At 39.3% G+C, this 26825-nt stretch overlaps 1 protein-coding gene across 8 annotated transcripts in view; it reads left to right on the top strand.

The window, feature by feature from the left end:
- ATXN2 (ataxin 2) overlaps nucleotides 1-26825 on the top strand; it is a 50997-nt gene that overhangs the window by 16309 nt on the left and 7863 nt on the right. For 2 of the 8 annotated variants that reach the window (XM_032198922.1, XM_032198923.1), the window contains exons 6-21: nucleotides 419-543; nucleotides 1794-1885; nucleotides 4418-4615; nucleotides 5133-5311; nucleotides 6829-7038; nucleotides 9102-9284; nucleotides 10817-11005; nucleotides 11711-11818; nucleotides 12509-12579; nucleotides 13321-13628; nucleotides 14116-14179; nucleotides 14280-14432; nucleotides 15745-15811; nucleotides 17797-17981; nucleotides 18544-18676; nucleotides 23018-23071. In XM_032198922.1, the coding sequence (XP_032054813.1) occupies nucleotides 419-543; nucleotides 1794-1885; nucleotides 4418-4615; nucleotides 5133-5311; nucleotides 6829-7038; nucleotides 9102-9284; nucleotides 10817-11005; nucleotides 11711-11818; nucleotides 12509-12579; nucleotides 13321-13628; nucleotides 14116-14179; nucleotides 14280-14432; nucleotides 15745-15811; nucleotides 17797-17981; nucleotides 18544-18676; nucleotides 23018-23071 (2319 nt within the window). The remainder of the gene's footprint in view (nucleotides 1-418; nucleotides 544-1793; nucleotides 1886-4417; nucleotides 4616-5132; nucleotides 5312-6828; nucleotides 7039-9101; nucleotides 9285-10816; nucleotides 11006-11710; nucleotides 11819-12508; nucleotides 12580-13320; nucleotides 13629-14115; nucleotides 14180-14279; nucleotides 14433-15744; nucleotides 15812-17796; nucleotides 17982-18543; nucleotides 18677-23017; nucleotides 23072-26825) is intronic. The other 6 variants (XM_032198924.1, XM_032198926.1, XM_032198929.1 and 3 more) reach the window with 6 other exon arrangements.

Below are 26825 nucleotides of genomic sequence, written 5' to 3' on the forward strand. Positions count from 1 at the left end.
GGAGGCTTTTTTGAAAAGCATATTGTACAAGTCTTGCGTTTTCTGTAGGAATGGGGATCCTTGGGTAGTCTTGTTTTAGCAAAAAACATACATGTAGTTTGTGTAAAAGATTTTGAAATAATTGCAAGTAATTCCTGCTGTTCTTTGATGCTTTGTCTCATACTTGAAGTTGCAAAAAAATGCACCCTGTAAACAGATGTATTTGAAGTCTGTCTGCACTTCCTAGTTACTCTAAGTATGAAGTAGATAGCTCTCTAATGTAGTCCATCGAGTACAGCAACTACAAGTGAAGGTGAACAATGTTAATGTGCTTGTGAATCAGTCGTATTTGGTCGTTCCTCAAAATACTAGTGCATACAGTGTCTTCCTCTGCTTAACCAACTCGATTTCACCCCCATCCCTCCCCGCTCCCTTGTAGATGCTTTTACTGATTCAGCCATCAGTGCTAAAGTAAATGGTGAGCACAAAGAAAAGGATCTTGAACCATGGGATGGAGGAGAAAGCAGCGCTACTGAGGAGCTTGAGGCATTAGAGACGGATGTTGTAAGTACTGCTTTTTTATCAGTTATGACAGCCTCTAGAAAGCAAGCTAGTTCTCTGGACATGCATTGCAACATTCCTTAATTTTAATCTAATAATGAGCTTGTGGCTAAAAATGCTGGCCTACACAGGGGTACGTTCAGTCTTTGCTAGCAGCTGCCACAGTACTTTCTTACAATTTGAATAAGAATAGCTGGATTTCAAATGCCACTTTGGGCAAATATTGACAAATGGCAGCTGCTGTGGTAAGGGACATGTTTGACTCAAGGACTGGCTGAAAAAGGAGCTTTTATTAAGGACTCCAAATTCAGCAATGCACTGAAGTGACTTATGTTTAATCAGAGCATTCTTGTCTGACTGTCGTTGCATTTGTAAGTTATGGTGAAATTGTGCTTAGCTAACTGTCTCGGGGCTAACATGAAAGAAATTGATGGAAGTCTGACCCGTGACTTAATAAGCACAGATACAATCTTAGTAGATTATGAATTGTTAAATGAGGAGTATATTCTCAAATGAAGCTTCTTTATATATCATAGCAGTCAGCTTTTACTCAACCGTGCATTTTTTAGTAAGGTATTCAGACTGCAGTATGTTAAAGAAGAGAATCCAGTCATGTTACTGTGAGGTTATTAACTTCGTCTGGGTAGAACAGTTACCCTGTCAATTCCACTGTACGTACTGTACAGCTGAGATTTATTAGAATACTGAATACTGTCAGTGCTTTTATGAAACGTTCAAAACATTTAGCATTTGTGAAGGTTAAATTCTTGAGTGCCGTAATAGCGTACTTCATGAAGTGGGGGAAGTTGCCCTGATCAACAGGGGTCTTCTGCCTGTGGTGTGTATCTCAGCTAATTGCATTAATAGTGCTTTTGAATAGTTTTAGCACTTGCTACAGTGAGGGACACTTCTACTGTTCAGAACTGTCAGGTTGTGCTTTCTGGAAAGGCATTCATGTGTGTATTACTTCTTAGCCACTGATCTAGTACAGATTACTAGAAGCCAACCAACCACAAAAGAAAGAAAAAAAAAAAAAAAGCAAAAAAGCAACCTGACTTTTTAGCCTAACATACGTGCATCTGATGAACAAAGATCCCTGAAATAAATTGTGGCTTTAGTAACTTCGTTATTCAGACAGTGAATACGCGAGCCCAGGAAAATGGGCAAAAGGTTTGACTTCTGCCATCAGCCCTTAGTTTGAAGGGAATGTATTTCCAGTGTCATTTTGAAAAACAAACATCATTTTCTTTTAGTCTAATGGATGGGATCCCAATGACATGTTTCGTTACAATGAAGAAAATTATGGTGTAATATCAACTTATGACAGCAGTTTATCTTCTTATACGTAAGTTTCAAAATATTTTGTTATTAGACTTTTATTTAATGTTCTCCCTGGTCTGACAAAACTTGTATTCTCAAGATAATTTCACATGCTTTCTAAGGTTGTGGAATCAAATAACTGAAAAAGTAATGAATGAATAGTGCTTAAGAAACCTTGCCAGATTTCTGTGAATAGTTAGATGTATTAATCGGTATATATTCCCTTAAATGGGCACAGCTCATTCCCATTGCAACATTTTCTGAATTTAGGCATGCAATTATGCTTATTTCTTACAAAAAAACTTTTACAAATAGGGTTGAAAATACCAAAACTGTGAAACTATGATCTGTCTTTGTGTAGCTGCTATTCCCATAGTTTGTGTTTAACCCAGCAGGACAATTTGACTAAATCCTAATTTGATTGTGACAATTGATCATGTAGATACTGGAATCTTGAATACTTGATACTTTAAGGAGGCTTGTGAGCTGTGGTAACTTGTTTAGGAAGCATATAAACTGTGGTTTTAGTTACAATATAATAACCTGAATCTAGAAGTGTACAGTCTGCTGCAGTTACTTGGGGAATGGATCCACGCTGCCCTTAGTCTGCAGCTGTCGTGTTAACTGCAACTGCAAAACAAACCAGTTGCAGATGTTGAACAACCATCATGAAACGTTTTTAATGTTTGCCCTTTTTTTTTCCCCCAAAAATAATAAACTGGGTTTGAATGTCCAGGAATTGCAGTGATTTTTATGCGCTGTAGAATTGGAGTACTTGTCTACAAGTCTCCTGTTCAACAATTCGATTTTTACTATTTTGTTAAAGTAGATCTATAATATGATGATAAAGTCTTAATTGGCTTATATCTGAATCCTAGGGAAGCTATTGTTAGAGTGGTGAAGTATGCTAAAGTGCTCTTTATACTTTCGAACTTTAGTCTTCCGTCCATTTTATGGTTATTGATGGAAACAGATCAAAACTGTGAAGGTGGCTTTAAATCACTAGAGAGAAATTCCGTGCTGATCAGCTGCTGTATGGGCTTCTCTCATTACCAGGGTTTGAAACAATGCCATCTTGCCTATCCCCTTTGCTTCATCTTTAATTGCATTTTAGAAAATCACATTTTATAAAAGGTGAAATTGTTCTTATGTTTAAGTTACCTATAATGCCACCACATACGTCCCCTCCTTTTAACAGTCTTAAAAACGTCACTTTAAAGGAAAGAACATGTGTTGGGTTTCTCCTTTCTTGTCCAGGTTTGTATGCACTATGTTCATGAATCTCTTGTTTGTCAGCCAAAGCTTCATGCTGAAGGGCAAGGATTTTATTTCATACTCTTACAGTTACCACTGATAATGCCAGTAGATGTCCCACCTGGCCAAAAGCATGTGTTTGGGGGGGAAAACTTGTGGTACAGTAGCTGAGTGCCGGCTTGGAACTGGCAAACCCACTTGTTTTCCTAGTTCCGCCTCCAACACTTGAGTAATCTTGCATATATTTTCATACTTGGTCTGTACCTCCAATTACTTCCTTTGTTCTTTTTTTGTATTATTCAAAATATGCGCAGCAGTGATTATCTAATACCAAGTATTACATTGTCAAAGCCTCAGCCGTGTTCCCTATATAGCTTATTCTAAAGTAAGGTCAGATGAAACAACTTCTGGAACTCAAAATTTGAGTCAAAGGCAAAGAGCATGATAGTTTTGTAAAACCTGATGCTTGAACAAAAATTAGAACAGGTAAAAAAAAAACACAAACAAACAAAAAAACACACACAAAAAAACCACAAGCAAACCCACAGATGGACAGAAGGAACTGCCAGCTATGATGTCCTTCTGTACTTAGTTATTTTAGTATTTCATTGCTCATGTATTGAGTTCTTACTTGATAGTTTTCCCAAGAGAGCTACATATGCGTCTTGCAATATGGTATTACCTAATAGCATAACACATGGGATGAATGGTTTTGAGGTTCTAGGACACGGCAAATGAGTCATGGGTTTCTGGTCCCATGCTCTGATGTATTGCATCTCTTCTGCAGTTATTCATAACAGGAAGAGCCGAGATTCTGCGGCTGTAATTATCAAAGGATTAAGTTTGTAACTCTTAATTTCAGTAGGACTGGGGACTCTTATGTCTATTGTGAATGTGTAAATGGCTAAAGAAATTCAAATTTGGTCTCTTGCATTCACTTCCTATCTAAACAATAGACTAGGGCTTTTTATTGCTAATGTACTCGACCGTGTTAAAAGTTGGAGCCTTTGCATAGCTTTAGGGACTGAGGAATCCACAAGTCGTATAGAAAAACTCTGCACCCTGACCATAGCTCTCTGGGTAGGTAAATAACACAGAATTTGCACGTAATGTCAGACCAATCCAGGAATTTTGTCACGCTTACACTAAAAAAACACAGCAATCTCCTGGCTTAAAAGCAGTTTGTGTTTTATTTATTTATTTATTTAAACATCACTTGGTTAGAATTAACATTGTAATTTTGTAGATTCTTTGTACTTTTGAATGCATTTCTGAGGTTCTTTTCCTTTCCATTGTCTTTTAGGGTGCCATTAGAAAGAGATAATTCAGAAGAGTTTTTAAAACGAGAAGCCAGAGCAACTCAATTAGCAGAGGAAATTGAATCAAGTGCCCAATACAAAGCTCGGGTTGCCTTGGAAAATGATGAAAGAACAGAAGAAGAAAAATATACTGCTGTTCAGAGAAATGCTAATGAACGAGAAGGGCATAGTGTGAACACTAGGTACTGGCATACACTATGAATAGTATTTTTATTTAAATGATGTACATATTTTGGTGAAGTAGCAATTTACTCATTGAAAATGTGCTTTTTCAGCAGGGCTGATTAGGTTAGGAATCTTGTGTAAACAATTGCGTGCTGTTTTTGGCACTCATGCTGACTTGTACACCTCTGCTTGGCCCTGTATTATCTGTAATGAAACAGACTTCTCCATTCTGATATTTCACTGTGGTGAATTCATACCAAATTACAGGAAAAGGCAGTGGTTTCAGCATGTCACGGAGAATTTTGGGCGTTAGTACTAAATCATTCACTGTCTGTGGGCTCATAGGAAGTGGAACGTGTGGTAAGTATCAAAGGGTAAATTCATGAGGTGATCATTAGGTCAACATCTGATTATAAATTAAATTTCCTCGAGCTTGATTTAAGAAAGACGAAGTATCAATAGAACCCTTGAACAGGTACTTTTCGTTATCTTCTAGTTCTTCCTCAACGCTGATACAAATTTGCTCTGTTTCAGGGAAAATAAATATGTCCCACCTGGACAGAGAAACAGAGATGTCTTGTCTTGGGGAAGTGGAAGACAAAACTCACCAAGGATGGGCCAGTCTGGATCAGGCCCACCAATTTCACGGTCTGGATCCCATACTTCAGATTTCAGTCCTAACTCTGGAGCAGATCAAAGAGTGGTTAACGGAGGCAAGTATCTGAAGTCTAAATGAATGTGCCTTATAAAATGCAGTCATTTATTTAATTATGTTGAAACTGCATATGATGTGGTTTTAGGATGTTTATTATAAGCTGGGCTAGCATGCATCATTTAACACAGAGGTGGTGAGTTTCATTTGGGTTTAACTCAGTGACAACAAAACATTAATTTGACTGCACTGTGCGTAGCTTTGCAGAGCAGAAATGTCACTTGGTTTCTACCTTTGTCTCGGATGATGGTGCAGTCTGCAGTTTTAAAGATGAAAAATTGCTTTATGTATTTTTTTATTTTTTTTTACTACTGCTGAGCTCTGTCGAGGAATAGCAATACTGACATCTAGTGAAAGGGAGGTGGCAGCTGTACTGGAGGAAGTGTCAATCTTCCTTCCTGGAGCATGGATCAATTCAGCGTCCTATCAAAAAGAATAAAGCAACTTGCTGACTTCACCACAACGTGGGTGGAGTAATCATTGATGGGAAAGTAAGAGAAGTTATTACAGGAAAAGTAATTGAGTCTCCTCTTCAGATAGCTATTTGAGTGTTTTCTGCTGTACACGTGGGTGATGTAAACAGGCATCGCTACGCACTGTATAGCAGAAGGTTCATAACCAAATACCATTCTTTGAGAGAAGGATTTTAGCAGTAGCCCATCCTTGAGGCATTATTTGTATAGGTGAATAATACTATTATACGAGATTGCTGTGATTTAAAATAAAAAAATAATAAAAATACTCAAGTGCCTCTATCTGGAGGGGAGGTCTGAGAAATATTTAAAGGTAAGTGAAGCTTTCTTCTTACGTACAGCCAGCTGTATAAAGGACATAAAACTGAGTCTTGCCCAAACAATGCTAAACATCGAAATTCGTTTGTAGTATTTGTGGTTTGTGCCATCCTATTACTTTGCCGAATCAACATCATATACTTAGCATACTCCAAATGGCTTGTGAATTAAATTTATTTTGAAAACAATGAACCCTATACCCTAGATTAGAATACTACATTAATACTGCAGATAACAGATAAAAGCATAAATGTCAAGATTCAGACACTGAACACCGCTGTTTTTTGTAAAGATACAGTTCCTAGAATTGATACTGCTCATCATTTGGTTTGAAAGTAGTAGTTTGTGCGTTCAATACTATATGTGAACCACTGTTTGAGAACCTCTGGTAGCTGTTTAAGGACCTTGTCAAGACTGATGCGTACTGTAGAACATATATATGACAGGCTAACAGATCAAACTTTACTGTCTATTCCTTAGTAGTATTTGTAGATCCTAATTAACCCTTTGGGGAGTTTATGACATTCAGATATTAAATTTGACTTGAAGCAGAGGAAATAACTTGAAAGAGACTTTTTATTGGTTGCAGAAATAAACTAATCTATCCCCAAAGGGTTAAACATGAAAAATCATTTTGTCATATTTTACTTTTTTTTTTCTGTTGACCTTTTTCCCCATAATTTTTCTTTAGTTTTTATACTTTCCTTCATATCATTTGTTCTGTCAGGTGTTCCCTGGCCATCGCCTTGCCCATCTCCTTCCTCTCGCCCACCTTCTCGCTACCAGTCAGGTCCCAACTCTCTTCCACCTCGGGCAGCCACCCCTACACGGCCGCCCTCCAGGCCCCCCTCGCGGCCCTCCAGGCCCCCGTCTCACCCCTCTGCTCATGGTTCTCCAGCTCCTGTCTCTACTATGCCTAAACGCATGTCTTCAGAAGGTACAATACCACAATTTGTTCATGTTTTTGTTTGTCTTTGTTTAACTCCTTTGTGAGTTTAATTACAAAATTGTTTTTCCTCTTCATTACTTAACCTATAATTTGTGTTTAACTTTAGTTTATCAGACTATTTCTATTAACCTTTTTATTTGAAGAACTTTACAAAAACAAAATAAAGCTGTGAAATTTCCCAAATTGGTATGAAATAAACTCAGCTTTGTAAACGCTGCTCAGTGTCTTAACTTAACCAACAGCAACACGCAGGACCTATTAATTTTGGAGGGCATTTTTAGGAATATAAATTTATATAAAATCTCAAAAAAAAAAAAAAAAAAGTTAATACAGATGTTTCACAAAAAAGCAGTCTCGAATCTAACTAAAATTCTCCAATTAACTTCTGTTAAACAAAAAGGCAAAAAAAAAAAAAAGTTATATTTAAAGAAGTGCACTGTGGAATGGGATAGGATAAGCTACTTTGAAGGTGAATCTGTAGAAACCTTTAAGTCTCCATTTGCATTGAGGCAGAGCAATAAGTTAGCTCCCTGGTAGTCAGTAATATGCAGAGGAAGTTTGACTCATGAGTCTTGGACAGTTGCATGCAGAAATATCTCAACTAAATTAATATGTACTCTGAAGGTTCAGTAACATATTTTTATTTTAAGTGCACTCAAAAACTAGCCTGCACAGCACAGTCTAGCAATCCTGGAAAAATGTAAACTGATTATCCTAAGCTCACTGGAAATGTGCACGCTCTCTGCTGTAGCAGGCTCTGCTGGAGCCAGGAGAGAGCCCGGTCATCCTGCTGATCGAGTCAGTAACGCTGTTCTGCAGCTTGCCTGATAAATGGTCGAGATGGCCCATGGCTAATAGTAGACATGTCTGTACGGTGTTCTACTGTCAATTAAATTTATCAATGTGAGATTTTTAAAATTTAAGATCCTAAGAATCCACATGCTAAAAAATGACTGCATTTGCACTTGTGATTGATTTGTCAGGCATGCAGTGAACTGCTTGCTGCAACGTTTAACTTCTAGCACAAGAAGAGGATTGCTGGACAGTGTGTATTCTTTAAAATACTTGCCTGTATGCAATTCGGATTGAAGTGTGCTTTAGATTTATGGTTAAAATAGAGGCTGACATTTAAAGATTTATATAACCGGAAGAGGTACTGGATATTTTTGAACCTTACGTGAAACCAGAAAGCCACTACCTGAACTTCTGTCTGTTACTGACCTACATTAAAAATGAACTGCAATCAGCTAGGTTGTTCTATGCTCATACACAGTTTTTCCTTTTGAGATATCAGCATTTGAGTCTGATTTTGTTGTAAAGAAAATGTTCGTTAGGATGTAGAAACTGTATTGCTGCCTGGATTTGAGCGTAACTATTCTGTGGCAGCTGTACAAACTGTTCAGAATTACTGTTCACTTACAGCTTCAGCTTCTGATATTAAACATGCATGACTGGAACCTTGGGATAACAATAACTTGTTTAGTTGTAATTTTGCTGACTTGTTAATGAATTGTGACCTGCTGCAGGCAATTTAGCCTCTGTGCAGAATGCTGTGCTGAAATTCCCCAAGAGAATTGGTCAGTCAGTGGTGACTACCCTGTAAATAATCATTTGGTATCACTGACCACCTAAAAATGTGATGCAATCCTTTTTTTCTTGAAAACGTTTGATAGCCCAGAAGCGTGCTTATCTAGAGGGAGCTGGGCCACTAACTTTTTGACTTGTCCTGCAGTAAGCAGTGTTGGATATTTGGATTCAACGTCTTTAAATCCACGCTGTTTCAATTCTGATAAAGCTTCTAAATATCAATGAACATGAGCTCACGTAGCAAGGTGAAGAGTATGCTGGTAGTCTGGCTGGACCGATGGCGTGGCCTTTTTAGTCTCACAGATCCCTGGTTCTAGTCAATGTCTGTAATTTGCTTGACCTGTATTACTGCATTATTGAGAATTACCAGATGAAAGCCAATTTTAAAAACAGATAGCATGTTTGGGTATGCTTTGTGATGGATGTTAAGTACTTACTGTGTGGGGTTGTTTTCTTTTTCTCAGGGCCTCCACGGATGTCTCCTAAGGCACAACGGCACCCTCGAGGTCACAGAGTCTCTACTGGTAGGGGTACAATTTCAAGTGGCTTAGAATTTGTATCTCATAATGCACCAGGGGAAGCATCTACTACTGCAGTGGCACGAGGCAGCCCTTCAGGTGGGACGTGGTCATCAGTTGTCAGTGGGGGTAGGTAAAGCTTGGCTTATTGCAGATGGCTTGCCAGGGATACTTTAGAGTGTTAATGCTAAGCAGAATATTGTGTTCCTAGACAATTCAGGCTCCGAATACACTGGTCTGCTAACTTAGCTCGCTTAGATGAAGTGGGAGAAGGATGTTACCAGGTAGCTTAGTAAAACAGCTGGTGAGTCAGTCCTTAAAGTGCAATACGGTCTGAGTTGCAGAGAGGGTAAGTCAGTTGGTGCATGAAAGGAAGGAAGAATGTAGGAATGAGTTGTTGAAAGAAATAATCTTCAGGAAAGTCACTGAAGGAGACAAAGTTATTTTCCACTGCATCACTGAAGTTGATTAGTGGCAATGTAACTGGATTTTTATGGTTTACAAATGAATGAGGTGCTTGTATAGAGGAAGGTTGGCATCACAAGAAAAAGATGAAATGATAAGTGAAGTTGGATGTACTTTCTTTAAAAATGATGAAGGTTCTAAGTGGTTGTTCTGTGTTTGTCATAAGTACTGTAGTATTAGATGTAGTCAGCGTTGTCTTTTTTGAAGTTATTTTTGTAACGTTTGACTGTATATTTAAAGCTCAGTCATGATACCAGCCCTGGTTTTGAGCTTTTGTGATTGGGACCATGTTCTAGTCAGTTGTCAGCTGCTGGGTGCTTTCTTGAGTCAGAGCACAAGTGGGCAACAGTTTGGAGTCTGATACTTTTTAGCGGTGTTAGGATTTAGAGAAGAGTGGTGGGAATGCATTTTCAGAAAACAGGTATGAATTGTGTTCCAGTGCGTAGACAGCCCCATAGATCTTGTTGCCTTGCAGAAAAGATTTAAACTCTTCTGTTCTGGCATTCTCTCTGACTCATCTCCCCTCCCTGCCCTGCACTTTATTTATCACTGGCATGCAAACAGGGCTGTTAAACAACTTACCTCTCTTTCTTCTTGCTCACTTGAAGTTGATGTATGATGTAAAACAACTAACTAGCCACAGCGGCGTGAGTAGGAAGCAGGAGGTACAGCTTAGCTTGTAAAGAACATACAACTTCCCTTGCTGCTTTAACACAGGGGCAGAAGTGGACATCAAATAATCTTCCTTCAGTAGGATATGCTGTTTTTTTTTTCCAGCTGACAAACCTCCAAAGGAGGAGGATGTAAAATGGATGATTTTTTTTCAGCCTTTAAAAAAAAAAAGTTTTACATCTGTTTATATGGAGATAATGACCACCTTTTCTGTTCTGCCTGAAACTGTGTTAATGTGAGCTGTTGTATGCTGGGGGGCCAGGGACCATGCTGCAGTTTCATGGTGGGACTGTAAGTCAGAGAGGTATGTTAGGGGACAGTCTGCAGGAAAATAGCACCACTTATCTGAAATGCTGTACTGTAAAGAGTTAGGTGATGTACCTGAAAGGTAAAGAGGTTTTCAGTCACTATATAATGTTCCACTGAGTATTTTAAAGCATGTTCCTAGTCGTTTTTAAAATAAGCAAACTTCTGAGCGGATGAGGAAACTTATCCCATAACTGTTTTTTCCTGTTTGTTTCTAGTTCCAAGATTATCCCCTAAAACACACAGGCCTAGGTCTCCAAGGCAAAGCAGCACTCCCACAGGACCAGCTCTGCCTTCTCCTCAACCTGGTACTATTCCCACTGAATCTGTTGCCATGCCTGTTCCAGCTGCCTCTCCTACACCTGCCAGCCCTGCTTCCAACAGAGCAGTTACCCCTTCCAGCGAAGGTGAGTAACCCTCACTTGCTGGCAAATGCAACCCTTGCCTGATCTCTGAAAATAAATATGTCTGTACAGGAGCAAAGCTGCTTTCTAAATGCTGGGAAAAGTTCTGACTTGATACATTTAATTTTACTATGTAGTGAATTCCTATTCTGTTATGATTGCTTTAAAATAAGATTGAGGCTTTTTAGTAAGTCTGTATGCTTAATTTCTTCTGCTTTTTGAGAAGTGTGGATGTATAGGTGTTTGACCTAATTGAGGACTTTTTTCAGACTGAGTTCTTGGCTGTTTTTTCATTTAAAGAAACATAGACCACTGCTTTCAAGGAATATTTTAAGCCTCGTGAAAGGAGAAAAAAGAAATTCAAGAGCATAGTCATGAAGGTCTTGACTAACTCTCAAATCTCAAAGACCTTGGACTATGGAGAATAATTTGCTTTCGTTTTACATTTTCTTGTCAGCCTAGTTAAGGATCTGTGCGGTGGTGAGGGATGTGTTTGATTGGGACATTTTCACTGGGCTTAATAACAGTAGGATGGGGAAGGGGGGAGGATAAGCCTCCAGGCCCTAACTTGGTAGCAGAAAAAGTGTAACAGGCATTTTCTTATGTAAGCTAAACATGGTTAAATCTCTCTTCTGTTCTATCTTGTCATCTCTTTTTAATCAGTGTGAGTTGTGTATAAGAGAATAACTTTGGCAATTTCTTTTCCAGCTAAAGATACTAGGCTTCAGGACCAGAGGCAAAATTCTGCAACTGGAAACAAGGAGAATATAAAACCAAGTGAGACTTCTCCTAGTTTTCCTAAACCTGAAAGCAAAGGTTTGTATCAAAAGCTTCTGTAAGTACTTGAGTAACATAGGATTCCAAGTGCTAAACCTGCTGTATTGACTAGCTTAGTTAATATTTAAAGGAAGACTTGGAGGCAATCTGTTTGATAATTTGTAAGAAACATTTGAGCATGCAGTTCTGAAGCGATAGAGCTGCAATTTTAAGTGTTGGACTCATGGACTCATTTCATTGACCTGAAGTACAGAGATGCTTATGTGGATGACGTTTGCATTTATTTATTTTATTTATTTCCTCTTCTCAAAGTGTTTTTTTAATTATTATTATTATTTTTTTTTTTATTTAAACTCGGGATGACACCTTAGTGTTTCACCTTTAATTGATATTATTGAAACACTGGCATGTTATGTTTCGAGGGTTTTATTGTGTGCCTCTTTGTATGCATGTGAGTTCTGCAGTCCCTGTACCTCAGGGCTTTTGTCTTGGTGTGATGCGTTAGAGCTATAGATATGGCAGTTATGCAATGCCATGTTTTCACAGAGTATTTTTGTGTGCTCATACGAGTTGTTCATGGAATTATACCAACTCACAGATGAAGTGGTGTAGCTGTATTTCACTTCTAGATATGCAAACGCTATATTTTTGCAAATTTATAGATGTGGGGGTTGAATATAAAAACCTGAATTAGAAATGCTTGGACAATTGTGGTCTTATATTTGGCAGGTGTCTCTCCAATTGTTTCAGAACATAGAAAACAGATTGATGATTTAAAGAAATTTAAGAATGACTTTAGGGTAAGTTTCTGTGTATGTTATCTTAATGTATTGTAGTTCTTGTGTGCACCCAGATTACTTTAATGAACTGAATACATTGCATGTGTTAATGGAAAATGGGTCCTTAAAACTTGTGCTCGATTTACAAAAATGTTCATGAGAATTCATGCTAAAATTCAGTGCTAAGTCTTGCTTATACAATTGCCTAATGCACAAATGTACATTTTGACTTAAATACTGTATACTGAAAATGTTGCTCAAAACCTGCGTGGTTGTTAGGTACAAATAATTAATGCATTTATGCTCCGTATGGGAGAGCTCCATATGGAAGGGTTTCAAAGTGTAATGGAGGGGTTTGCTGAGGAAAATTGAAGACAATATCTGCTGATCCATTGCACGTTTCCAGGTTATAATTGCTTACTAAATCAGGTCAGCTTTTCAAGAATTGTTTTTAAATCACATGGAGGGGTGTTGAGTCTAAGGGGTTGTCTTAAGCTTTCCTGTCACTTCCTAATCAAAGTGTAGGTCAGTCGAGTCTCTGAATAATTCAGCTTCTTGCACAGTGTAGGCTTAAAACATAGTCAGTGCTCGTAGATTTTTTTTTTTCCTACTAGAAATGGAAATGTATGTTTGAAAAGGTCATTTCCAGGTGGTTAAGGCCTGTGGGACTGTATCTTACTCTGTGATAGCATTAAATTGTCTTCTAGTTTTGCGTACCAATTTAATGAATATACACCTTGTTTTTTGTTTTTTTTTTTCCAGTTACAGTCAAGTTCCTCTTCAGATGCAGTGGATCAGCTGCTAAATAAAACACGAGAAGGTGAAAAACCAAGAGATGTAGTTAAGGAAAAGACAGACTCAACCCCTAAAGAATCTATCATAGAAACTGGCAGTAATACTAACTCTAACGGTGGCAGTAGCAAACCCAATAGTCCAAGTATTTCTCCATCAATAAGTAATAATTCTGAGCAAAAGCGAGGGCCTGAGGTAACTTCACAAGGTGTACAGACATCTGGGCCTGGAAATAAACAAGATAAAGAGGATAAAGAGGAGAAGAAAGACACTTCTGAGTGAGTAACTATGCCTTTTAGAATAAGCAAATCTGTTATTAGCATTTAATTGTGTGTAGAAAAAAGCTATTATGAACATGTAATGTCTTAATGTTGATATGGTCAATGTAAGTTATTTTTTTCTCTGTATAACTACGAGAAAATTGATGTGCCTGTGCAGAAAGTCATCCTGTGAGTCAGTGGTAGAACTGCATGTAGAACTCTGGTCCTTTCGATGCCTAATTGGTGTCTGAATGCTTATGTAAATGTTTTCCCATCTCTTGTAAGCTGAAGCACCAACACCAGGAAAGCTTTATTGATGAGTATAGTAAGAATACTGTTAGTAAACAGGACTTTTTGTATTTTATGTATATTTGAGTTCTCAAAAATCTAACTTGCAGATGGAAATGAGGCATTTCATATCTCAATTTTTTAGTTGTTTAGTCATTCTGCAGGTATGCTTGTAAAAGAATAATGCTGAACATCTTTTCTTGTTCTTCATGTTTAGGCAAGTTAGAAAATCAACACTTAATCCTAATGCAAAAGAGTTCAACCCTCGATCTTTTGCTCAAGTAAGTTATTTGATACTGCTTATAAAGATCCACTCAAAGGCTTTTCCTTCGAGTATGGTCAAGCTAATCTTGCATATGCATTGCTGAACTCTATTTGTAGCCGAAGCCTTCTACTACACCAACCTCCCCTCGTCCGCAAGCTCAACCTAGCCCTTCCATGGTGGGTCATCAGCAGCCAACTCCAGTGTACACTCAGCCTGTTTGTTTTGCACCAAATATGATGTACCCAGTTCCAGTGAGTCCAGGCGTGCAGGTAAGGTGCAGCATGTAATGGCAATTCGTTTACACTTTTCAGATGTTTGTCAGCCAACTGGGGAGACAGGAGATCTAAGATAAGACAGTGGTACAGTAGTGTTTGTATCGCTGCCATAAATATGGGCACAATTACATTGTTGTTCAGTTTTAGCTATGTAAATAACGGCTTTTCCCAGTGGTCTTTCAATCTTGATAGTATAATAGTCTCAAACACTTGTAAATTCCAACAGCTGTTACTCATATTTGTTGTGACTCTGTGCAGAATTCCTCCCCAGTGCTCCAAGCATAGCCTTACTTTTAAGTTTTAAGCAACCATTTTTTGTCCTTAGCTTCCAGCTGTGTCCCACTAATTTCCGGTTGCTGCAGAGATTACTAGGATTTCAAATCTAACTCTGCTATAAAGCTGTCTGATTTAATACTTTGCTTGAAGTAGCAATACTAGCATTACTTGACTGGTTGCTGCAAACCATATGGTCTTGGTTGTTTGTACATTCAGACTTAATCACAGTGGTAGAAGAAAATATCACAGGTTAGGCAAAGTTCACTAAGCCATATTTGAAGTCTGGAGTGTTTCTTCCTTTCCTTATGGACCAAATGGTTGCTGGTGATTAAAAATTTGTGGCTAACAATCCTAACTGTGTGGTGGAAGGTTTGGGGTGTTGGGGGAAGGATAAAACTCATTCTAACTGCTCTCATCATGTGTTAAGAAAATACCCAGTATGTCCAAAATGTTTTAATAAGTAATTTAGCGATCAGCTTGCAAAAGGTCACAAGAATTCCTCCTAAAGAAACTTCTGTGAGCCTTGAATCTTGTGATAAAATGCTAAAAGAGCCAACAAGCATCTACAAGCTGCCATTGTGCATCTTTCCTAACATTAAAATAGATGCGCTAGACTGTTACTGGCTTGGTTTTAGCAACAGTGATTTTTTTTCTAGTAGTGTCTATGCCATTGGTGAAGAACTGAACTTGTAAATATTTTAACATCTAGCATTACATTTGTATGAGTTGCCCCTGAAAAGAGTTGGAAAGCTAGGATATGGTAGGTCCTGTTGCGACTCATTTCATAGTGGAGACTTGCACAGCGGAGAGTTCTGATTATCATGATCATCTGTAATGTTTGTCACCTAATTATGGCCATAAAGTTTAGAGAAAAAGTAGCTTCTAATATCATTAGAGGCTAATGATTATTTTAGTGGCTCAGAGTAAAACATAGCACAGCTGAGCAGGGCCCCCACCCCAACAAACAGCCACATGCACGAACATACTTTTTAAAGGAATATCATAGCTTAAACTCCTGCTTCTGTTTCAGCCTTTGTATCCTATTCCCATGACGCCCATGCCAGTGAACCAAGCCAAGACATATAGAGCAGGTAAAGGTGAGAATAATACTGCCTGTTTGGTTCTTAGTCTGCATGCAGCATGAATAAAATAACAAATGATTGTTTTCTAATCCACGTTGATTGATATTTTAAATACTATTTTTAATAAAGGCAACTAAGTGGAAATACTTGGGTATTTCCAGATAAGCTAATGCAGCTCAAATCACAAGTTTGAGTAGCGTGGCATTGCTTGTTTTGGAATTTGATTTGACAAATTGGAAAAGGTGTGTTACTTGGAACACTTGGGTAAGCTGATTTCTCCTATACTTCGTAAGTGTTACGGAAATGTTAAAAAGGGAACTGCTTTGTACTGGTGTGCAGCAGAGCCCTGAATAGTGCCTGAATGGGGTATTTTTGTCAACAAGAAAAATCTCTTTCTTCAGAAAGAGTGTGCTGTTACTCTTCTGCAAAGAGCTTATTGCTGGTTCCAGTTTGTTCTTTTGTATTCCTTCTGCAACAGTAGCTGAACAGCTGGACTAACAATACTGCATTTTTAACAAGTGACACCTGTGGCTGTGGAGATGAAAACGTGTGGTGAGATGCACTCTCATCTCTGCAGTGCAGTGTAGGAGCAGAAAAATGATGGTCTTGTTTTATAGTCATGTTTCAGATAATGCTCTAATTCGACGCAATTAAATTCCTTGCAATATTACACAGTCTCTCATGATAATAGATTCCAGTGCTGCAGCTCCGGTCACTGGAAGAGGAAATTGTTTAAAAGAGCAGTTCTGCTGTTTAGAAATAAACAAGTAGCCTTTATGAAAGTAGGGAAGACAAAAACTTGTAATGTATTTCCATTTTAAAACGCACTAACTTTACTGTGGCCTGACTCATGAAATCCTGTGCTTGATAATACTGATTATTTTAATCAGAAGTATATTGCTGTCTACTTGCTTGCTCTGTGAGGCTCTCCTGTTCTGAATTCCTTTCCTGAATGTCATTATTTCCTCCATAAATCCATTTTGTGTGCAGCATAAGCCTGAAGGAGCTGCTTGTGTTAAAGTTCAGCGCCTTTACCCTATTCAAGTTGCGCCCCGTATTTACTTTTTTCTATTGATTTGCAGTGTAAACATAATCATTATTGAGTGAATTTCCTGACATCTTCAACGTTTCCCTCTTTTCCTCTCCCTAAGGGGTCTGCCAACATGGCACACTGCAGCGGAGCTTACAGGTGCTTGAGTTAGCGTAGTTATTAGTTGCAGTCTCACTGCAGCAAGCTGGAGCTCACCTTGAACGATCGTGCCATGTTGCTTAGTAGGCTGAATTCCTCTGTTCTGAGTGCCTTGCTGCTGTGGTTCAGGCAGTCTTCTTACCCGGATAGCTTAGGTAGTCCCACACCGCAGTGCTCTGCTCTCTTAACCTCTCCTCCCTCTAATTATTCCTATTCCTTTTCCCCCTCTAAGCTGATTTGTCCTCTTCGGTGTTGACTGTAACCTCAAAGTTTTTGGCTATCCTCAGGGATAGCATAGAGCTTAAATGATGCAAATACCTCATATTGCAGCTGCGTGGAGACCTTTATTCTATTCTCCTCAGCCATGAGCACAAGTAATTTTAACAGACTCAGCTTTCCAGTTGATGGAGCAGTTGCTGAGTAGTTCTGATAGTGGATAAATTAAGCCTTTTGAAGGGGACAGGATCAACTTTGAGTAATGTAGGTATCCTGGTATAACCTCTCTCTTCTGTTCTTGATTTTTGTCAGTCTTTTTTTCCCTGCACCTTCCTCCTTTTACATAAAAAGCAGGCCTGAGTTTGTGGCCGTATACATGGCAAAAAGGCAGTGATGAAAGCGATGAAAATCTTTTTAATTTTTTTTTCTATGAACTCCGTTTTGACAGAGCTCTAATACTGGACCTCTAAGTGGTTAAAGGTTTAGGGGCGAGGATGTTCTACTGGGTCACATTGACGTTGTAATGTAAAACCTTTCAGGAAGACTAACATTCTTCATCCCGTGTTTCTAACGTGAGATGCTCTTTGCTTTGTAGTACCAAATATGCCACAGCAACGGCAAGACCAACATCATCAGAGCACCATGATGCATCCTGCCTCAGCTGCAGGCCCTCCAATTGTAGCTACGCCACCTGCTTATTCAACACAATATGTTGCGTATAGTCCCCAGCAGTTTCCTAACCAGCCTCTTGTGCAGCATGTGCCACACTACCAGTCTCAGGTAAGAGTCTGTTTAGTGGATGTGATATGGCTAGTAATTAAGTGACTCAGTCCTAAATACCATATTGTCTCCAGTCATGTGTTTGTTTGCTATTGTAATGTGCTTCAAAGCCTGTAACGAATCCTCCAGTCAGTTTAGAAGTTGTAATTTGTTATTGCTACTACCTTTTTAGCTTTTAGGGCAATTCCTTTTAGGTCACGGGCAGGGCATCTCCTAGTTATGCTCTCTAAAAACAAACTATTTATACTTTTACTTCAAGAGCTTTTAAATACACATATGTAATTGCATAAATATATAGTTGCATACATAAGCTTATGATATTAGAATGGCAGAAATTAGATATGCTGGTGGTTTTTGTCAGCTTCTAGCCTACTGCAGAAAATGTCCTTTCGTTTTTAGAAACAACTGGGGTAATTGTAGTATGAAATCTTTAGTTTCCTCTGTGTTTTATAAGGCCAAGCTATTGCTGTTTTTGCATATGCAATTATTGTTTAGATTAGACTAGTTTCTTGTAATGGGCCTCCAATTAACTGTCTGTTTTTCTTATTTCTGTTGAATGCAGCATCCTCATGTTTATAGCCCTGTAATACAGGGCAACGCTAGAATGATGGCACCACCAACACATGCACAGCCTGGTTTAGTATCTTCTTCTGCAACACAGTATGGTGCGCATGAACAGACGCATGCTATGTATGGTAGGAAACGTTTTGTGTTATATGTAACTTTTTAAGTTCTTATGTTGTGCAGGGATATATTTAATCTCGAGCTTCAAATGTGGGTATCATTCAGATTACACCAGTAGATGTGGTTTATATATCATAAGATGATGAGCAAAGCGTTGAAAACTGAGCCACCTGGTTAAAATGAAAACTCAAGTATGCTGATTTCAGTAGGATGCCAGTGACCAAGATGAAATTTCAAGCTGGGAGCTGCTAACGAATATCTGCTGAAAGAAGTTTGTTCAAGTTCTCTTGATGCCCTTGACACAACATCCCTTGATTGTTTCTTGTTTATAAGTAGGACTGGTTTTACTGCAAGGCTATGACCTCAGTTTCAAAACTTGACTTTAGTTCTGACAACTAGTGAAATGCTGTCTTTATGATACTACTAGCATTATTAACAGTATGAACACTTCTGTCTGAGCAAAATAAAACTTGTGTTGCTTACCTTTCTTTTTTGGTAAGTCAAGAATTAAGTCTATGAAATAACTCGTGTATTGCTTTGACTTTGAAAATTAGTCTCCAGCATTATCAGACGAGCATATTTCACTTACAGTGAAATGCTGAAAATGTGGGTTACCTTGTTACAAACTATAATGTGAAGAACTTCTAAAGCATTATAAATGTGTGATAAAGCAATGCCCAATTCGGAGGAAAAACCTCACTGCAAAACATGCTATTGAAATAGGTAGAATCAAGGTTGCTAGAAGGCTTGGAAACTGTCATAAAATGTCAAAAAGACAGATGGTCTCTTGAAAACATGGCATTTCAATACTTGTTACAGCATCTGAGGAAGACTTTTATTGGGTCACGTATATTATTGACTTAGATTCTAATAAAAGATTTTCTGTACCTTTAGACATCTTTGTATGTTTTCCGGTGCTTAGTTTTACACTGCTACTTAATGGAAGTCCATGGTGTGTCACGAAAACTTAACAAGGCTAAAAATGAAATTTTAAAGTTTAGCGTGAAATTAATTTTGATTTAAACAAGTCGGTGTCTTACCCATCTGAAAACATCCTGTCAGGTCTCTGCAGTAGTGTGGTTACATAGTTAAGAGACAAAAATAACAGAGGCCTTTTTTGACGCTTGGAGAAAGAACGCTTCAGCTCGTTTGTGATGAAGCTGAAATGGAAGTTACTCTTAGAGGTTAAGTCCTTCTCTCACAGGTCCTTGCTAATTGTATTACTTTGATCTTTTCAACTCTTGTGCTTGAGGTGTCCATGTAAACAGATCTTCTGTTTGCTTTTTCATTAGATTAAATAGAATTCTGATTAAGTGAATGATCAAAGGCTTTCAGACCTTTATTGGTGAAAACCCTTCTCTCAAATCATGATTAAAATAAAACTAGACATGAGAGAATATGTGAGACTTCATTCAAAATGTTTGCTTGTTACTTCCTAGCGATTTCCCATTGTGCACCATCCTTATCTTCTGTAAGCACTGGGTTCTGCAGCATTGAAGTGTAAGCCCATTCCCTTGTTTAGCTTTGATCAGATGTCTGCATTTTTTTTTTTCCCCACTGATACTCTAACTCAACAGTTAGTTTTCATTTTGTGTTGGTTTTGTAGCTTATCTGTTGTAGGTAGGTGACTACCTACTGGTACACACAACTAAGCTGGGTCAATATTTGAGAACTCCTTCGTATTTCCTTCCATGTAATTTAAAGGTTACTTTTCCAAGAGCACCTAATTTACGGAAATTGCATGTCCTTCTGTGTTCTTTCAAACAGCTACTTGGTGGCTCTTCTAAATGTTCTCCCACCTTCCCAGTAAATGATCAAGTGCTTGAAATTCTTGGTTATAGAAACTACTCAACCCAGTAGGATCATGAACTCCATACGAGACACTTTTTTTTTTTAAGAGTATGTTCTTGCCGTGTGTGAATATGTGTATTGCCTAGTGACCATGAATTGGCTCAAATGCACTCTTAACCTACAAAGTTTACAGTTGGCTACACGTGAAATGACTTCTGATGTAGAGTATTGCTGTCTCAATTCCCAGTTTTTTGCAAGGCTTTCATGTGCTGAATACTTGAAGACCTTGCCTAGGCTGATTTTCTCCTTAAAATGTGACCATCTAGAAGATATTAACTTCAGCTTCTGTTTATCAGTATGTGACTGCTTGGAAAAAAATGTAGACTTGCCGAAGGTGATAGATAAATGCTGCTTATGTAGTAAATGATGAGCAACATGCTCGATTTGTTCCCATCTGACCGAGTGACAGGTAGTTCTGAATGGTAATACAAGGGAGTGTTCACAACTTACGTTCGGTATTTTGGGAATCTTAAGTTTATCCATGGTATCTCTGAACTAAATATACCAACACATGCTGATTCTGAATCTAATCTGGTCCTCTTGTTAAAGCAGTTTGAAAATCCAGAATAACTTCCTATAACAACCGCTGCTGCTTTTGATTTCTGGAGCATTGGCTCAAGCAAGTTCTCAGATTTCCCTTTGGCTCTTTAAAATAGCAATCTGATCTATTTTTATTTTTATTCTTTGACTTCCCTCCCCCTGTTCATATCAGGATTCAGTGGGTTACAGTGTCCTTTTGTCCTTCAAGGTACCGGTGCTTCCTCTGAGATAATTCTTGCAAAATTCACTCAATTTTTTTCCTGTGTGTGTGGTAGAAAGAAGATGTCTACAAGGACAACCGCACTGAGACGCGGGGGTTGGGGGGCACTGCTTATGAGGTATTCTGAAGGTGTGAAGCGTTTTCTCAGGAGATCTGGAACTCCATCTTCCTTAATGGTTTGGGATAAGTGAATGTCTGTGGCGAGCAGTAACTGCCTGGCAGTGAAGAGAAATGCTCGTTGAGCCGCTAAGCGACCTGCCCTCACTGCCAACAGCTTGGGTTTTGTTTTCCCTTCTGTCTCGTGAGGAGATACCTCAATTCCAAATACGTGTAGTGACTTAACGCTTGTTGATCTGCACTTTTCCAGTCGAAAGAAAAATATTTTTTGTCTAATGCTGTTTAATGGGATATTTCTGCACTTCTGGGATTTCTTTGCCAGTCATTACGGTGCCTGCTTCTGTTTCCCAAACTGCTGACGAGAGCTCCAGAGAAGCAGAGTAGCTAAGCAGCCTGGTCACCAGCAGACCCACCTGAACGCACGGCAGAGGAGCGTTTAAATCACTGGTTTCCCCCCCTCAGAACACGATGGGGAAGGACGGTGTTCAGACAACCATCTCTCTTCCCTCCACCCAATGCCTATTGCACCTTGACTTGTAACTTCTGGAGATGCGAGCCCTTTAGATGGCCTTACCGAGGAAAGCTTTGCAGCTACACACACCTTTAGCTGCCACACACACCTGCCTTAACACCGGGTTGTTGCCCTCACCCTGCTGAAGTAGGCTCAGAACGTAACATCTTTCTGGGAAGCGCTGGCCCTGCGTGATCCATGACGCGAGTATCGCTCTGGTCGAGTTCGCTGGCCGTGGTTTGCAGTTTCACTGCTTGTTTCTATGTGGCACAGACACAAACGTGTCCCGTGATGTTGGTAGAAAACCTGGGTATCCAAGCTGAGGGTGGAGATTTCCCTGTGACAATTAATGCCTGCTAGTTTTACCACGTAGCTGCTGAACTGCCTATGTTTTTAGATAACCGGAGCCCTCTGAAAAACTTTACTTCTGTGTTTAAAAACCAAACCAAACAGAAACTTGTGTAAAACCAGGCCTTGGTTTTATACAGATGCGTTTCCTGTTTTTTTGTGCTCTCATTCCTGTCCCCGTTCTCCCTTCCTTTTTCCCCTTCTGCACATGTTTTACTGGTCTGGTATTGTCTCTAACTTTATCTGGTTTCTGTCTCAGCAGTAGAGTAAATTCTATTACCCTGATAGTACAATGGTGGATATAATATAAACCTCAAAGGATTCTCCAGGGACTAAGAGTGAACCAGTCACCAAAGGTGTCTTGGAACTGTTAAGAATGACAGTGACACAGTTGAAAAAGCAAGGGGGGCGATTTTTTGTTTAATGTAATTACTTTTTAACCTTCTTGTTACAGTGCATTGTAATAGATGGTGAATTGACATAAAGTTTATTTTCATGTTAATACTAAATTAAGAGCTGAAGACCTCAGTATCAGAGTTTAGAAGGAAGGCTTACCTGAGACTTGTATTGTTTCATCTCCGCTCAGTTGTAAAAACTAAATATCCAACCCTAATATCAACTAAGTAAATAAAAATATCTGCATGATTCTACGATATATTAAAAAAAAAAAAAAGGGAAAGAAAAAAAAAGACGCTGACCTTTCCAGAAGACGGGAAGCATGCACACGGCAAGAGGCTAATTTACCTTTCTATTTCCCAAATTCAGCATGTCCCAAAATACCATACAGCAAGGAGACAGGCCCTTCTTTCTACTTTGCCAGTGAGTTGGGTTTTTTGTACTAATTTTGATTGTACAGCAAAAGCACTATCTAAAGAACAGATGTTAAAGGAATGGGACGTGTTGAGGGAACAAGTTTCCTTGCACCAAACCAGCATGTAGAAAATGCAGGAAAGTTCCTTTCACTAGAGGGGGGAGGTGAAGCTGAACGGATTTAAAGTACCACAGGAAACTGATTTATGTCAATTTTCTTTTTAAACACTATTTTGTGTGCTGAGGAATCTTTATCATTACTACCCAGTCTCTTCATCTGCAACCAGAAATGAGTGCTATGTGCGGACAACTTTTGCTTAAAACCTCGCTGAACTCCCATGGGAGTTCCAAATGGGATTTGAAGACTTTGTGAGTTAATGAACTTCCTAAAAGGAGCGGTGTCTTGTGCCTCATCACTTTAAAAAGCTGTGGCTCAAGTGCTGAGCCCCTGGGAGGAATTAACCTGAGCTGCAGCGAGGGTGAAGGAAGCTTCCCGTGGAGTTACTGCGGTGTCACTGGAGGCGTGCAGAGAGCCCTGTACTTGGTCACTATTTCGACGAGTGACCGGACAGAGGGCCCCTTGCAGGTGTGTGGCACCGGGCGCTTCCTCCCCAGCATCAGAAATCCTGCCTCTGGTGTTCATCAGAGCCCTCTGGGGAGCCTGCGGGGGCAGTCAGGCTCTGGGGGCTGCAGGATGAGCTGTAGATGTCAGCCAGGACGTGGGGAAAGGAGCACAGCGATCTCAGGCTTGCTCCTGTCCTGCAGTGAGACTTGGGGCCATCTGCAAGTCCCTGCAGCCTGTGCCAGGCACTCTTCTGGTTGTGGGTTTGAGTTTTTTTTGAGCTAACTGATGGAAGAGGGGTGTGAGAAATACCATTTGTTCTCCAAAAATCTCGTCTGGAAAAGACTTCCTGTGTGCTTCTGGTACAGAGCTGGTTTTATGTGAACTAGTGCTGTGGGATGCTGACCTGTACTGTTTTCATGCATCTTGGTTTGGTGCACTGAAATAACTGTAAGAAGCTCGTTCCTTCAGTGGATAATCTTTGGAGTGAAGTCCGCTCTACCTGTGTAAAATGCCTTCTGTAAATGTTTTATATTATGAAAGAAACATTGCTATTTCTTTGCTTCCTACCATTCAGGTCTTTTAAATGTAGTTATCCTCACCATCTTACTGGGTCTGGCAATAGTTTTGAATTTTGTTCACTGGTCAGTTCTTGGAAATAGGCTCTTCAAGTGCATCTTTGGATGATGACCAACGATGACCACCATTGGCAGCATTGAGATTCCTACCAGGGAAATAAGAAATTACACGATATGGTTTCTGTGTATACCCTCGCAGCTGGGAGCTCTGCTTGATTTCTGCTGTTCTGACCTCTTAATTTCAGCTCTTTTGCTGGGTTTGATAGCTGACTTCTTTTTTTGTTTGCCTCTCAGAAACATAGGCTGCATGTTTTGTAGAGCTGAACTCATTAATTCAATGCATCTGATATTTTTGCTCACTTCATTACTGAATGACTTTACCTTCGCCGGGTCCCCTCCCAAGGTTAGTTCAGTTAAATATCTCATGTCAGGAGACGACTTGATCAAAAAGACGAAGTAAAACGGGTTGGCTCAGGGAGTATTTCTTGGGGAGACGAACTTCCAGCATAATGGGTGCGAAGCAGTGTAATTCTGCTGGAATGAGCTGGGCTTCCCTGCAGCAAGGAGCTACGCAGAACTGAGTTGTCCTCTCCTAGAGCTTTCTCGGTGCTTTCTTGGTTAAAAGATGGCCATTTGGGAAATCTCCACAGTGCTGACACTGCGGGAGATGTTGGATAATTTGTGATTTTATTCATTATTTTCCCCCCCCTCCTTTCATGTCATTCGGTATTTGATACACATAGCGAGCTGTTTTGATGGAAAAAATCTTGAAAATTGTTGCAGTAAAAATGTTTTAGTTACGGCTTTGAAGGTGAATTTCTCATGACTGTTTTGCAAGGCTTCTTTCACAGGCTTACTAAGTCGCTCATAGATTGCACTGATTTGTTGTGAACTGTTAATTGCAGCAGCTAAACATGGAAATCCTTCTGTTTTTCTAAAGTCGAACTCTGGTTTTCAGCTAAGATAGATCTGGGCACCTGTTTCAGACATGCTGCTGCTCTTCCTGAATCGCTCTTGATTTGTATACAGGATCTGTCCAGGATGTAGATAAGGGTCCAAATACCTTTTTTTTGGGAAATGTACTTTTATTATTACTATTAAAACTTAATTTGCAGCATCATCTGAACTTAATTTAACTGAATTTGGAGAGGATATTAATTGGGGAGTCATTTCTAAAGACAAAATGGGGCAGAGGAGGAGAAAATAGAGGAATGAATTCTGAACTTCAGTGTGCAAAACTTACGGATAGAAGACATTAGAAGGTTATGGAAGCTGCTGCTATGGCACTTCACCCCCTCCCCTGTTCTTTGGGGTACCATTCCTCGGTTTGACTTGTTTCCTGAGCGTGAAATTCTTCCTTGTGAAGTTTCATTGTATAATGTATCTGCTTCGGAGTAACTTGGTTTATTATTCTCTGGGCTATAAAGAAATGAAGGATGAATTGCAGTAATGGTTTCAGGGAGTACCACATCATTCTGGGGCTCTTAACAAGTAGTGTGGCAGGATGTGGGAAGCCTCGAATATCTTATGACTTGAAATTAATTTTCGCATACACTTGAAAACCTCTTGAATGGGGTTGAAGGCAATTTATAGTCAGGCATGCCAACTCTGTGGCTGAGGCAGCGGAACGAGAGCTGAGGAAGGCAGATTTCTGGTAGCGTGCCCTCTGGCAAACAAGTGAATCCCTCTCTGCATTTATTTCTATTACTTGGACAGAGATAATAACTTCTGGCCTTCTTCAGTGTTGAATAATAATGAGGTTAAGAAATTTTCTTACTGTAGGAAACAGTAAACTGCATTCTGTAAAAGCCATTGGTGTCTATGTTGATCATTTTCTTGTAGTCTTAGTAAGAGGAGCAATGTTTGGAAGCTGTATAAAAGACGATCGTGGTGCAGATGCTGCTGCAAAATAAATTTTAGTAGTGATATGAAAAACAATGACTTTTCTCGCATTTGGAAGCGTCACAAAGAGATCTTTGTGGCAGAAGATGCAGAGTTCTGCTAGTGCCCATTGAAAATGTGGAGGTGTTTCCAAAAACCTCCCTGAATCAGAAATGCTGATAATGTATGAGTACAATCATGCATAAGTACACGACTGTGCAAGAATTTAGGGTTACAAATGTATATGAAATTCATCTGCATTAATGGCCTGAAGCTGTCGTGCACATCGCTGGTACATTATTGGCTCAGCGATGATTTAGTAGAGCTTTCAAGACAGCTGGGTGGGATTAAGATAAATGTGGTAAGCAGTTATTTTAAAAAGGAGAAACCTTCATAATGACGTGTACACAGGAGAAAAATCTCAACTAGGCAAAAAAGATACTGGGTGCATACTTCCGAGTGAGTTTGATTATTTTAGCAGTAGTATTTGTAAGCTTTATAGCAAGCCAAACTGGAGGAAAGCAAGTATTTGCACAGGATGGTGGTGTGCCAAGGCACAGCGTGGTTGCTGAGACTTGCTTTTGATCCACAGCTTTGTGTTTTCAGATGCAGCTACGTTTTTGTGCGTTTTCTCCACCCGTTTTGTCTTTCATCCTTTATATGTGTTCAGGCAGTCCCTGTGTATTCATGAGGGTAGAACCCAGCACAGTGAAGCTCTTCAGAAGCTGCAGCAACGAGCTGC

This window comes from Aythya fuligula, chromosome 17, assembly GCF_009819795.1.
Source record: "Aythya fuligula isolate bAytFul2 chromosome 17, bAytFul2.pri, whole genome shotgun sequence".
NCBI classification, from domain to species: Eukaryota; Metazoa; Chordata; class Aves; order Anseriformes; family Anatidae; genus Aythya; species Aythya fuligula.